The sequence below is a fragment of the Halictus rubicundus genome, chromosome 4 (genome assembly GCF_050948215.1).
Source record: "Halictus rubicundus isolate RS-2024b chromosome 4, iyHalRubi1_principal, whole genome shotgun sequence".
Taxonomy (NCBI): Eukaryota; Metazoa; Arthropoda; class Insecta; order Hymenoptera; family Halictidae; genus Halictus; species Halictus rubicundus.
Window position 1 is genome coordinate 3,317,883 of NC_135152.1, and position 13,917 is coordinate 3,331,799.

Here is a 13,917-nt window from a genome sequence, read left to right on the forward strand (position 1 = left end):
CCAAACGAGTAATTTAAATTATATATTAACCATTTAGGATACAGAGGATATGTTTCAAATAAAAACAACATTATATGTACGATATGGTTAATTTATAACAACACAATTGAAAGATATAAGTTTATTATTGCAGTATGTTAATACAGAGATATGATCCTCGTTACATTATTTATCGAACATAAGAGGAAGTTTAGCATATTGTGTAACTTCCCTTTTAAGCAATTTAATGTTATATACAACCATCAAATTGAATAATTTGCGTTAAGTGTGCATAAAAGGTTTCTCCCCACCGAATTTGATAAAATTTAAATATGTTGTAAAACTCAACATTCTGAACATTTTCCTATACATGTAACTGCCGCTCAACCTTAGTTTCCGAGATATTCGCGAAAAACTGCAGTTTTTACTACAATGAATTTTGCCTAAACTCATTTTGAAATTTAGTTTAATGAAAACAAAGAACAACAAAGTAACTCGAGTTTTGAACATTTTCCGATTCAAATTTAAATGAATTTCAGAGTGAGTTTGTGTTAGATTTTCGAGGTGGGGGTGCAGGGAGAGAAAAAAACTCCCTCGCCCTAAAGAATATCAATTTTTATGATATCGTTGCTGGGCTAAATTTGATCTAAAACTACTAAAAAAACATAAAAGTCTGTAATTTTTAGTAAAGTTAAAATTCATCATCAAAACCTTCATTATCATTTGTTGTGAAAAGTTCACGCGGTATATAAATCGTTTGATGATCGTCGTAATATATCTATAGAAACAGTTGATGAGCGGTCGCACCATACTGACACATACGCACGCCTCGAACGTGCACGCATAAGTAAAATACAATGTGGTAGTAGCTGCAGTTTTACGCAAATATCTCATAAATTAAGGCTGAGCGGTGGGTATATGTATAGGAAACAGTTGTTCAGAATGTTGAGTTTTACAACATATCTAAATTTTACCAAAATGGGTGGGAAGGAATCTTTTATGCACAATTACCTAATTTTTAAATTATTACACGACGCATAAATGTACTATCATAAAACTATAATTTAACATTACTAACATGTTAGCCAATTACAGATTAAAACTTTTAAACTATCTGAAATCAGAACATTATATGTCATATTCTTCCAGATGATATATAGTTGAAGAATATCTTTCTTTAACGATAAAATAAATACTAGTATACGTAGTATATTTAGTACGTTTGGAATGATTTCATAATAATTCTCATCAAAGATACTTCTAAGACCCAAGAGGTACTAATTAGCCTACTAACACCAGTCAACCAAATACATACATACATTTACAACAAGAATTACAATAAACTTCTGAGATAGTAATAGTCACACAGCAAATAGTTATATGGATGTACAATACATACAAATGGAGGCATAAAAATATATGTTTACAATATGTATAATAATCTAAATTTTCTGATAAATAAATAGTTGTGGCAATAATTATAAAAGTTATTTTTATTGGTAACGGAACGGATCTATATCACTATAAAATAAAAATAATAAATTAAAGCAAATATATTTGCTGTATATATATATATATTTATATATATTCCTGCAACTTGCAGAAATAAATTTCATGTCTCTGTAGACAAAAATGTATCACTACTACTTCACATTTACATACTATCATCGAATTGAAAACAATTTGTTAAAGCGATCACAACATAAGGAAAATTTTTAATAGTTGTGCAGTTATATACTGCAAAAAGAAATTATACCATTCGGTTATTATATTTTCTCCTTTTTACATTTCAACTGTACATCTGTAATACAATTTTCTTTAAATTGTGAAGTTTCCTTGGAAGCTACTCATGTACAGTAACGCTTCAGAAGATTCGAATATTATACCTTCATCAAATTTGAATATAAAATTTACTTTCCATTTTTAGACAACACTAGATTGCAATGTACGATAACCAAAATTTCAAAGTAGTGCCATGCTATTATACCTACGTGATAACTATTAATGCTTTGGTAGTAAAACTTATTACTGAAACAGTGCGGCAATAAAATATTGTATTATAAGTGTAACTAAATGTTATCCAAATAATGATATGTTTGAAATTTGTAAAATCGTTACCTGCGAACCTTTTGAAGAGTTACTGTAATAAATCATCCTCGATTGAAAGTTCCCAACAAAATACCGGAAAATTAAAATAAGTATTGAATTGAAATAATACTGAATTAATAAACTAATACTGAATTTTTTCGATTGCATCATATTCAACATATTCTAGCATTACTTTGAAAAAAATATGTCAAGAAATGCAAATGGTTTGTCGAAAGCATAAAAAAATATTTTTATGAACTTTACAAATAATTTAAATGCTTTTCTTACTTCCCTCTACAACACGTATATAGCTTGTAACAATAACTGTTTTTTTGAAACTCATTTACCTTTAACCGGCATTTAAATGCAAATCGGTCGATTGCTCAATATATATTGTTTTTCAGTAAACGACATCTAATTCATGTCTACATAAATAATTACAATTTCTTAATTAATTACTCATTATTCTAGTCCACCTTCCTCTTCTAATTTCGAGAGGAATTTAGGGACTCTATAGTTCGGTTCTACTTGACGTGCCATATCGATTAGACACAGCAATTTCTTTATACCAATAAATATCCTGTAACAAAATGTACAACGTTCAAATTACCATGTTCATAGTTCTATACAAAGATTTTAAAAAATATGTAATTGTAAATTTACCGTTTTCCTTTGAGACGAGCATGCAAAGATGCTATTTCCTTTTTAGTGAAAAGTTCCACTTCTTCTAGAACGCTCAAAAGATGATCGGAAGTCGACAAATTGGGTACGTGTAGAGTTGTACTGAATGCTGATAACATTTCCATGTCATCCAATACTTGTCTGGAGACGCATTAATCAATTAATGTTATGTTAAAGGTTACATGTTCTGTTCAGAATTTTAATTACGAAAATAAGATCTTCTACCTGCGGCTGGTCGTACACAGGATTAATAATTTGCGACCACGTGGTGGTTGTTTCTTCAATAAAACTAAAAGCGCTTGCAAAGTCAAATTCGAATAGCGAGGCCCGATAGGTCCATAATCCAACAAGCGTTCGATATTGTCGACTAGAATACAGCTAAGCTGCGAGCGGTATGCATCGTCGAATACCTAAAATGATAAATATAAAATCATTTCTCAATGAATTTTTTACTGTCTCTATAATTTAATTTAATTGACTAGAACAATGCATTACCTTCCGAATTGAAAGACATTTTGCAGATTCGGTAAAACCAACCATGTCCTCTGGTGAGCATACTTTGACAAATGGAAAATCGGAATTTTTTGCAATTCGTGCAGCAAGAGCTGTTTTTCCGCTATTAGGTGGTCCTTCCAGGAGAACTGATACAAGACCAGAGCCCTCGGTAGATCGAGCCTCTTGAATGTAAAGATTACCATCAGCCAAAATTTCTGCCACTGGTTTACCCCAGTTAATGATTCCACGTATAAGAAGATGATCCAAAAGTTCTGCGCTAGTGCCAAATGCCTAGAAGTATAAAATGTATAAAATGTTTTTGATGCTGCAATTATTATAATCTTTTAATACTCCTCCTTTGTTAACTACTTACAGGTTTAACATCGTTGTCTAAAGCATGAAGGAAATCAGTTCTGGAAACCATAAGCTTTTCCATGGCTGCAGGATCTACCTCTACCTTGCTAGAGGCTTTGATCAGTCTATTCATAGCAGTACTTTGCGCAGCCCTGACTAGACCTTCTAATTCTGCGCCACTAAAGTTTTTAGTGAGCGTAGCTAATTCCTTCAGATCAACGTCAGGTGATATTTTCTTGTAGTCCCTCATTCTGCATGTATGAATGTTAAGGATTTGGAATCGTCCATGCTCATCTGGTAAACTAATTTCCATTTGTACCTTGGATAAATAAAAATATTATTAAGACGAATTCTTCTAGTAGAGTTCCATATTTAGTAGAGGTGTGAAATCTTGAATATTCTCGGGAATAATTCCGAAAATTGTCGAGAATCCCGAAATTTTCGAGAAGCCATCCCGAGTAAAATTCTCGTCCTGTCCTGACTCGACATTTTCGGGTTCTCGCATACCTCTAATGTTTAGTTAATGGCTATTGAAACGTACTTCTAATCTACCAGGTCGCAATAAAGCTTCATCGATCATATCTCTTCTGTTGGTCATACCAATAACGAGAATATTATTTAATTGCTCTACACCATCAATCTTTGCAAGTAACTGATTTACAACAGTATCATGTACTCCTGTATTACCAGCAACACTTCCTCTAGACTTACAAATAGCATCTATTTCGTCGAAAATGATTATGTGCAATCCACTGTTTGGCCCAAGCTGAAAATTATGTTTAATTTTTTATCTTACAGATAGTAATATCTTAGTAAAGACTATTACGAAACTTGAAAGTATATTCATACCCTTTTTTCCTCATCTTCAGCATCAGCAAACAATCTCCTAATATTCGCTTCACTTTCGCCCACATATTTATCCAATATCTGAGGGCCATTGACGATTTTCGGTTCTCTGGCGTTTAACATAGTTCCTATCTGTCGTGCCATTAACGTTTTACCAGTACCTGGCGGACCATACAATAAAATTCCCTTCACGTGTTTGCAACCTAATTGAGTAACAATTTCTGGTGGAAAAACACGAGATGCGAATGCTCTTCGAAAGATTGCACTGAATTCTTTATCCAGGCCACCAATTCCCATCTTTTGAAAGTCCCAATCCGGATTGATAATTGATTGGCGAACAACTTTTCCTTTTGCTTTGCCAACAAGGTTTAAGCTTGAATTGTCTGCTTTCTCGAATTGTATCACAGTGTCACCCAGACAACGTCCAAGTTGGGTCTTCTTGGGTACAGTGTTTTGTCCAGAACTTATAGCAGAAAGGTCAGCAGCTTCCAAACTTTTCACTACAAGGCCAAGCATTTTCTTGTCCTTGAACTGAAACACCAGCTGCTGACCCACGGTGAATGCCTGTCCCGAAAATTGCAGTAGGAAATCTCTGGCCATTTCATCGGTATTGTATGGTTCCAGAGTAGTTCTAAAAGCAATAAATATTGTTTTTTACACAATTAATCAAAAACTAGATACACAACTCGACTGCGGATTTTATGCATTTATGACAAAAATGTGTAGATCAAATACAGAACAGCACAAATTTAAAAATACGATTAAGTGCGTATATAGCTAATGCATCTTGTACTTCATGCAGGCAGTTTTTATTTTGCATAAAAATCAGCAGCCTATACATAACTAAGTAAATATATAGTATATACATACGATTTCTTTTGCAAGAAATCAGCTTCCAATACAATAACGCATAGACACTCTGTACTCGAGGTAGGACTAAAGTGATAAGGTCGCACTTCAATGTCCTGATTGAGGGAGAGAGTGGCCCATTTTCTTTGAGGTAAACTAAAGCCCACTGTTCCTCTGGGTACTTCATGATGTCTTTTCACAGTGAAAACAAAGTGTTGATTTGGTGCAGTGGTAACTTCAATGTGCCTAAAAAGTATATTTGGATGAATATCAAGAGTGATAAAATTGTAATCTTTACTTTGTTTTCAAATTCTACATATATATTACACATATGTGTATAGGTATACATACATATTTATATATGTTATATATACATATATATATTACATTATTCATAAATAAGATAATGTGTGTGTGTGTGTAAAAGTTATAAAATCGTGATTGTATTATCTTGGAATAAAGGTCTAACAATTTCATTAAACTAACAATCTCGCTATTGTTCTTACAGATTCTTGCTGTTCAGTTTATGGCTGTTTATAAATGAAACTGAATTAAAGATATAAAGAAGTATAATTTGTTACATAAAAATCTCCTGAATTATAACATTTGTTCTGTCATAATATATAATCTTTACTACACAAATTTAGATAACTTGTGTAAAAGTATAGTGTAGCACAAATAATATGTAATCGTTTAAATGTGGAACATTTATGAATAGCATAATGTTGTACATATATCTATAGTTACATAGTAAATGTTACCACAAAAGTATTAAATAAATAACATCATAATTCAATTGGAAGCCTCCATGTCTATACGATGTGCATAGACGTATAATCTTAAGATCCTATTATAGATACCTAATCAATGAATTAATCAGAATATGAATCTATACCTGATATCATCTGGATAGTCATCAGGATTAATTATAGCACAGTTACTAATGCTGAGCTCATCAGTGGGACACTTCACTGCTTTCATTCTCTGAAAAATTTCGTTTTGTTGTTTTAAATGTTGAATGACTTTCATGAAAGCATGCAATATCCATAGTCAAAAGTATTGATGTGAGTTGAAGTAAGGAGGGGGTTGTTACAAATTAATTGTGAATAAATGTTCTCTGAATTAAGATTCACATATATTGATTGGTACATTGTAATGCAACAAATAATAAAATGAGATTAACAGCCACTTTTACACTCAGACTTACCATTGCTGACATTTTTTTGACAGAATTTTCTGAGTACAGGCCCCTACACAGTATGGAACCTGCAATGCAGGATATTAGGACAATCAATGTGACCAATAACGAAAATCTAATTCTGGACCGTTGTCGAGTTAGAGACTTTGTTCACAATTGGTAGAAAATTGTTTCCTTAACTTTCAACTTTTCTTTTGTATTACATAATATGTCATTACATAATAATTTTGTATTACATATAAAAAATACACAATAAATATGATCTAATTCGTTTATATAATAATTTGGTAAATATTTGTATTACAATTCATCTGTTGGTAGTATTGTAATAGATGGTAATATCACAGTTTCCGTAGTAATACATATCTAAAACCATAAATTTCATTTGAATTTTTGTACTTCGCACATTTATATTTGTTCCATGGTTCTGTACAATTTATACAGTCTCATAAAAAATTCTTTTGAAAAATTTCATTAACGTAATTTTTGTACATGTAAGATCGATTTACATTTCGATAGTGAAAATCAGCCTTGTTCCTGTTATCGTGCACACTTCATAAAGAATGAAACAGAATGAAATACAACACCAAACATTTTTCCACAGATGATTGTGAAATAAGAATGTAAACACAAACAAGTACTGCAGTTATTAGAGGGAAGAACTGAAAAAGGCCTCAAAAAGAAGATATCTATTTGGTCAACTTAATGTGAAATCAAATGGCTGCAGAAAGAAATATTCTTAGTTTACAATTTAATCAGGATCAAGGTGACTATTAGTTACAGTTTTAATTACTACGAGTTAACTATTACGACGTATATACTTTTACTATTTTGGAATGCAATACTTTTTTTTCATATTATTTCGTCTCTGTAATAAGACCAAAGTTGATGAAAAAAATATTCCATGATGAACAGTTTTGTTTTATATACTTGAAAAGAAACTATAACAAAATTATGAAGCATGGAGTACTAATGCATTATAAAAAGAAATATTCTTTGTTCATTCTGTTCTAGCTGTCATATTGATTATTATTAGACAGCAGATTTTATGCATTTATGACAAAAATATTACAAGAATTTAAAAATATTGCTATATTATTTTCGACCTACTAAACATATTAAGAAAGAAAATAAATTTCTATTTTACTCCAGTTTGTTGTATTTCAGGCCGAAAATTTTTATTTTGCATCAAGATCCACTGTCTAATTATTATAGATCTCTTATATCTTTTACAACTACTAAGACTATGTTTTGAAACTATTATATTATTACAAATGTTGACTTGAATACTTTAATTATAATTTTTAACATGTGAACTTTTCATTTAACATATAACAAATTTAAATTAAATCTTAAGTAGTTAAGATAAAACAAATTTTAAATCCATTCTCCTTTTTTTGTTTTTGAGAATGTCTACGTTTTAAACGAATACCTTCATTTTGTTAGGATGTTTTACGTGTTGTATGGAATCTGGTCTCAGAGTGTACAATGTAGAACCATTAGTTGAAAAAGCACATTTGGAGAACGATGTTATGGGGAGTATAGCAATCGCAGAGATGTTATGGAGAACAAACATCATTGCTATAGTGGGAGGTGGTACAAGACCAAAGTTTGCGGAGAATACAGTACTTATTTATGATGATTTGTCTAAAAAATTTGTAATGGAAGTTACATTCACCAGCCCTATTAAAGCTGTTAGATTACGCAGAGACAAGTAAGTTCGTTAATAAAATAAAATCTTCAATTGTAGTCTATAAAAACAATGCGTTTACTCACTTAGGAATAATTTTACAAAACAGAATGGTGGTAGCACTTCAACGTGAGATACATGTTTTTTCATTTCCTACACCAACAAGAAGATTATTAACATTGGAGACCAGAGACAATCCAAAGGGATTGATCGAAGTTGCTACATTGGCTACTGCACAGAAGCAGCTTCTTGCTTTTCCTGGCCATAAGCAAGGTAGTGTACAAATGGTTGATCTTGGTGCTACAGAAGCTGGTAGTTCCAGTGCTCCTGCGACTCTTGCAGCACATCAGGTATGTATATCTCACATAAATAAAGTTGAATAAAATTGGTATTATTACTGTCTTCTTTTAGTATCTTATATTTACAAATAATACTGTTAGGGTGCATTGGCTTGTCTCGCAGTTAATAGCAGTGGAACAATGATTGCAACTGCTTCTACACAGGGTACATTAGTTAGAGTGTGGGATAGTTTACGTAGACATTTATTAGTAGAATTGAGGAGAGGTGCTGATTCTGCTACACTTTACTGGTGAGTATTACAATCATTTCCTAAAGAATAGAGATATATTTTACATGAACATTATGTTTAATTTCTCAAACACAAATGTGCAATATATGTTACAGTATCACATTTAGTAGGGACTCGGAGTTCCTATGCGCTTCCAGTGACAAAGGAACTGTGCATATATTTGCATTAAAAGACACTCAATTGAATCGCAGATCCACGTATGTTGTTAGAATTTAGATTCCATGTAATTATAAGGATTAAGCTAATAAAATTAACGATTAATTTTGTTATAGTTTCTCAAAAATGGGATTTTTAGGAAATTATATTGAAAGTCAATGGGCACTGGCTACTTTCACAATACCACCAGAATGCGCTTGTGTATGTGCATTTGGTACAAAAAGTTCTGTTATAGGTATAGAAAACCAGCAAATTTATTATTAAATTAACATAAAATGTTTAAATAATGTTTATTATACATTTCTATTTTACATTAAATTACAGCTGTTTGCGTGGATGGAACATTTCATAAATACGTTTTCAATGCTGATGGAAACTGCAATCGTGAGGCATTCGATGTCTTTCTAGATGTTTGTGATCATGACGAATTTTAACATGAACTGTATATTATGTTCATAAAATTTTATGCTTGTAGGAAAGTTTCTAGTCATAAATAAGAAACTTCTTGCAGCGAATATCTGTACAGTAATGTAATTACATTAATTATTGTAAAAAGTGTGTGAGTCATTATATCTATTGATTTTTTTACCATAATATTCTAAGTATTCTTTAGTCTGTTTTATATGCACAAATTTTTATTGATATACATACTTTTTGAAAATAGTGGTCCAATTGTAGCATACTGTAATAAAAACTAGTTTTATACAACGGATGCTTTTCTTCATCTATATTCCTCCAACAGTACTGTTAACAGCATTATTTCTATTCATAAATGTTTGTTATATCACATTTAATTCTTTCTATTTTGATACTTTTCTTGTATTTGTTCCCGCATTTGTCCTAATTAATAAAACTTATTTTAATAGTAGCTGAGAAGATTGTGGTAATAAACACAAAATTATACATACTATACGGCTCTGGATTCATCATAGGGCTTATCATATTAACATAAACGTGTATTCCAATAAGTCCCACAAACGTTCCAATAAGTATAGCATATCGTCGATCTGTCAATCGCATAACTACGAAGACAAGAATTTAAGATTTCTCTTTTATTAACATACAATAGAATTTTAAAATTTTTATGTTACGGAAAAAGTAATTAATTTGAAATATATTCTTAGGTTATGTAGAATCACGTTACATACGATCACGCACTCCTTTTTTACTTTTCAAGGAAATCAATATTATTGTATATATATTGTAATGCTACACATAGAATACGTATAATTTAAAATTTTTATAGAAAATCAATTTAGAATTAACAGTATCTTCGTTTTTAAACAAAACTTACTTAAATAGTTGTTAAAGTTTTTAGATTATATTTCCTTGATATTCCGCTAGATGACTCACGGTAAATGGATTTTCTCGCAAGTTCTCACTTCACGTTTTCTAAGTATATATACGACCCACGAAGAAGTCCAAACGTACTTGCTTCGGCAGTACATATACTAAAATTGGAACGATACAGAGAAGATTAGCATGGCCCCTGCGCAAGGATGACACGCAAAATCGTGAAGCGTTCCACATTTTTTGCTACTTCAATCAATTAATTACTGAATACATTTTATTTTATTCTTTACAAATCTAAATAACTTAACGCTATATAACACCATATGACCAAAAATATGGTGCAAAACTATAAACAATCGTTATTTCTTGCGATTATCATCGCTTCTTTTATTTTCAACTCCAGTATACATATGAAGGATGGTGAGAGAAGAGACTCTTTCTTATCTCTTCTATATAATACCAAAGAATTTAATCAGTGCAATCTTCCCGAGTCCCGATTCATGAATTATGTTCTGTGTGCTGTGATCAGCTGTGATCTAGCACGCCGGTTGCTTATTCTATTTGGATAGAGTCGATATTTCATATAGTGCGACACTAAACAGTATAAGGGGTGATTGGCCTACTCCTACCAGAGAGGAATCTGCTCCTACCACTGCTCCTACATCATCCTACATCTCGTCTGTGATATTAGTTCCAACCGATACGGTAGGATGTGACACAGAAATGGTAAGGGGGCTCTAGTCATAGTGGCTCTAAACACCCCTAGACAGCTCCTCTAGAGCCCCGCGGACGTGAAATTAACAAAAAAATACATTGGGTGATTGGTCTACTCCTATGTTTCGTCTGTGGTGAAAGTATCAATGATGTTTCGATTAAATTTCTTCACTATACCGCTAGGTGGCTCACAGCAAATAGATTTTCCCGTTAGTACTCACTGTAGAATTTGTAAGTATATATACGGCTCACGAAGAAATCCTAATGTACTTGCTTCGGCAGTACATATACTAAAATTGGAACGATACAGAGAAGATTAGCATGGCCCCTGCGCAAGGATGACACGCAAAATCGTGAAGCGTTCCACATTTTTTGCCACTTTTATAGATTATTAAAAAATTTTATTTTGAATTTTGATAATAACCAGTTTAGTATGTAAAGTTATTTATAAGTACATTTAAGAGAAGTCCGTTTTGATCAATTTTTGCAGACATAAAAATACCAATGTAAATACTTAGATGAAATATTTTAACAATAGACCTTTAAATAATTATGCACATTTATATTTATTTTATAATACCAGATAACACATTGTACAATTTAATTTGATTGAAAACAAGGTTTGTTCTCTTTGCTATTGTATGCAATAATGATATATTTACATATGTGTATTCTACTGATCTGTCAGTGATATGCAGTGATCTAAATAGATCAGCGTGATCTATAGATATATATAACACAGTGTTGTATTCAAATTGGATTGCTTAGAAACCAAACATGAATTGATGGCAAGAAAATTGTATTAGCAACGTATTTTTTTATTGAAAGTGAAAAGAGTGAAAAATAAAATGAATGCTAAATAGGTGAACATTCAGTAGTAGGTTATAGTAATTAACAAATTGTACTCGTGTAGCACGAAATAGCTGGGCTGTGTTTCCGGTCGCATATTATGGTTTTCACTTTCAATAATGAAGCGTGTGATTAATTTAATTTGTACGAGATTATTTATTCTGAAAAATTGTACAGAATAGAATTACGAAATAAATGAAGCACTCATACGACATGTTCCTTTGGTTACTGGCTACACATATTCCGTGTAACAAATACATGAATGATTTGTAATTTATTAGAAAATGTCGAAACAATGGCTATCAAATTTTGTATTAGCTGGTACCATCAGATATTTATTAATGAACTCTGGATATCAAAAAGTGATTAGTGATCGTGTGGAAGTATCAACAGCGTTAAATTCTTGGAAAAGAGGTTAGGATACTGGACATCTACTTAAAATTTTTGTACCGGTAACAAAAATACATTCTACACAAATAATCCTGCACAATCACGACATAAACAGTACAAAAATATTTATGTAGTACACAGTATTCGATTATTATTGCATTAATACATTATATATACAAGCAATTGAACCATTATGTATACGTTTATTTTTTTTTTCAGTGACAGAAGGTGTCCACCTTTATAACTTTGGTGTAGATCCGTACGTGGGAGATTTATTTCATGAAACTCCTATAGGTTTATACATTTTTGATCTTATCCAGAAATATCTACCTCAATGGACTTTATTCGTCTTGTTCATCTTTACCGATTTATTGACTGCTTTACTACTTGCTCTTACAGCCAAAGAATATGCAATTGAATTGGTCAGTTTTATTTCTTAATATTTGATATTATAATTTTATAATATTAAAAAACAGTTACAGCATTTGAACAATATTGTTTACAGGCCTCCAGAAATGAGAAAGAAAAGCTATCAAATGAAAATAGAGAAGATCAACCTGAGAAAGAAAAGCTATCAAATGAAAATAGAGAAGATCAACCTGATACTTCTATAGTTTCTACTTCCACAATGTATGTCTCAGCAGCATACTTATTTAACCCATATATAATACTAAACTGTGTTGGACATACAACAACAGTATTCACAAATTTATTGTATTCCATAGCTCTGATTTCAATGACAAAATGTTCTATATTTTGGAGCTGTTTGTCAATTTCTTTGCTTACTTTACAAGGATTATATCCTATTTCGCTTATGGTACCAGCAACTATTTATATAGCCCGTTCTAAGAATGTAATGCAGAAAAAGAGTACTATAATTGCTATGATTATAGTATTTTTCAGTATATTAGCAACCTTATTTTGCATTTCCTATTATATTATGGGAAGTTGGTCATTTATTTGGAGCACAACAGGCTTTATTTTAACAGTTCCTGATTTACGTCCTAATATAGGACTGTATTGGTATTTCTTTACAGAAATGTTTGAGCATTTTAGATGGCTCTTCATTGCTTCATTTCAAATAAATGTCAGTTTACTGTATATAGTACCATTAGCATTGAGATTACGACATGATCCAATGTTATTAGCATTTTCTTACTTAGCAATTGCTGCCATATTTAAATCCTACCCTTGCATTGGAGATGTTGGATTTTATATATCTTTGTTGCCACTTTGGAAGCATTTATTTCAATGTAAGTTTTAACTGTAAGCTACATTTGTTACAGACCATTTGTTACATACAGAACATGATATTTTTATTTTATTTTCAGATACCCAACAAGGATTCATAGTTGGTTGTTTCATGTTATTTTGCACAGTATTCGCACCCACTGTGTGGTACCAGTGGATTTATTCCAGATCCGCGAATGCAAACTTCTACTTTGGAGTAACACTGGCATTTGCCATAGCACAAATCTTTTTATTAACAGATATTTTATTTGCAAGTGTAAAGCATGAATTTGCAATACGTCATGGTATTAATAAGGATGTTAGCGGAAGTAAAACAAAACTACTCCTAGAATAAAGTTGTATTGTACAAGGTTTAATACTAAGACTGTTTCATTAATACCACCCCACTATCTCTATGTCTCTATACTCCATATCACATAGAAATTCCCTTTGTACTGATTTTAAAAGTAAGTTACCATTAAATGAAGTAATATCCAATTTTAATATTGCTCACTT

General features: G+C 31.5%; 3 protein-coding genes, 1 long non-coding RNA gene and 2 other non-coding genes across 8 annotated transcripts; 4 read left to right on the top strand and 2 right to left on the bottom strand.

Annotated features, from left to right (window-relative positions):
- Positions 1-106: 106 nt before the first annotated feature.
- Positions 107-6,582, bottom strand: LOC143353211 (vesicle-fusing ATPase 1). Its single transcript, XM_076786365.1, has 10 exons — positions 6,500-6,582; positions 6,188-6,276; positions 5,314-5,538; positions 4,447-5,074; positions 4,139-4,363; positions 3,617-3,916; positions 3,244-3,534; positions 2,974-3,158; positions 2,731-2,889; positions 107-2,647 (listed from the first exon to the last, which is right to left on the bottom strand). Exons 1-10 carry the CDS (start codon positions 6,509-6,511, stop codon positions 2,530-2,532), a joined length of 2,232 nt encoding a protein of 743 aa, XP_076642480.1. The 5' UTR covers positions 6,512-6,582; the 3' UTR covers positions 107-2,529.
- Positions 6,583-7,024: 442 nt separating this feature from the next.
- Positions 7,025-9,630, top strand: LOC143353212 (WD repeat domain phosphoinositide-interacting protein 4). The gene is made up of 7 exons (XM_076786366.1): positions 7,025-7,256; positions 7,937-8,204; positions 8,290-8,530; positions 8,621-8,769; positions 8,865-8,966; positions 9,042-9,160; positions 9,250-9,630. The coding sequence occupies exons 1-7, from the start codon at positions 7,208-7,210 to the stop codon at positions 9,357-9,359; spliced, it is 1,038 nt and encodes a 345-aa protein (XP_076642481.1). The 5' UTR covers positions 7,025-7,207; the 3' UTR covers positions 9,360-9,630.
- Positions 9,179-9,719, bottom strand: LOC143353213 (uncharacterized). The gene is made up of 2 exons (XR_013082089.1): positions 9,577-9,719; positions 9,179-9,443 (listed from the first exon to the last, which is right to left on the bottom strand). It is a non-coding gene; the product is annotated as an uncharacterized LOC143353213 (long non-coding RNA).
- A 633-nt stretch (positions 9,720-10,352) lies between these two features.
- Positions 10,353-10,459, top strand: LOC143353895 (U6 spliceosomal RNA). Its single transcript, XR_013082226.1, has one exon. It is a non-coding gene; the product is annotated as a U6 spliceosomal RNA (small nuclear RNA).
- Positions 10,460-11,198: 739 nt separating this feature from the next.
- Positions 11,199-11,305, top strand: LOC143353894 (U6 spliceosomal RNA). The gene has a single exon (XR_013082225.1). It is a non-coding gene; the product is annotated as a U6 spliceosomal RNA (small nuclear RNA).
- A 401-nt stretch (positions 11,306-11,706) lies between these two features.
- Positions 11,707-13,784, top strand: Pig-u (phosphatidylinositol glycan anchor biosynthesis class U). Of its 3 annotated transcripts, XM_076786370.1 has the most exons (5): positions 11,707-12,010; positions 12,045-12,195; positions 12,391-12,593; positions 12,677-13,424; positions 13,503-13,784. In XM_076786370.1, the coding sequence occupies exons 2-5, from the start codon at positions 12,066-12,068 to the stop codon at positions 13,754-13,756; spliced, it is 1,335 nt and encodes a 444-aa protein (XP_076642485.1). In that variant the 5' UTR covers positions 11,707-12,010; positions 12,045-12,065; the 3' UTR covers positions 13,757-13,784. The 3 variants fall into 3 exon arrangements, with proteins under 3 accessions (XP_076642485.1, XP_076642484.1, XP_076642486.1); XM_076786369.1 differs by having other exon boundaries at positions 11,707-12,195; XM_076786371.1 differs by having other exon boundaries at positions 11,708-12,195; positions 12,391-12,597; positions 12,723-13,424.
- The last annotated feature ends 133 nt before the right edge of the window (positions 13,785-13,917 follow it).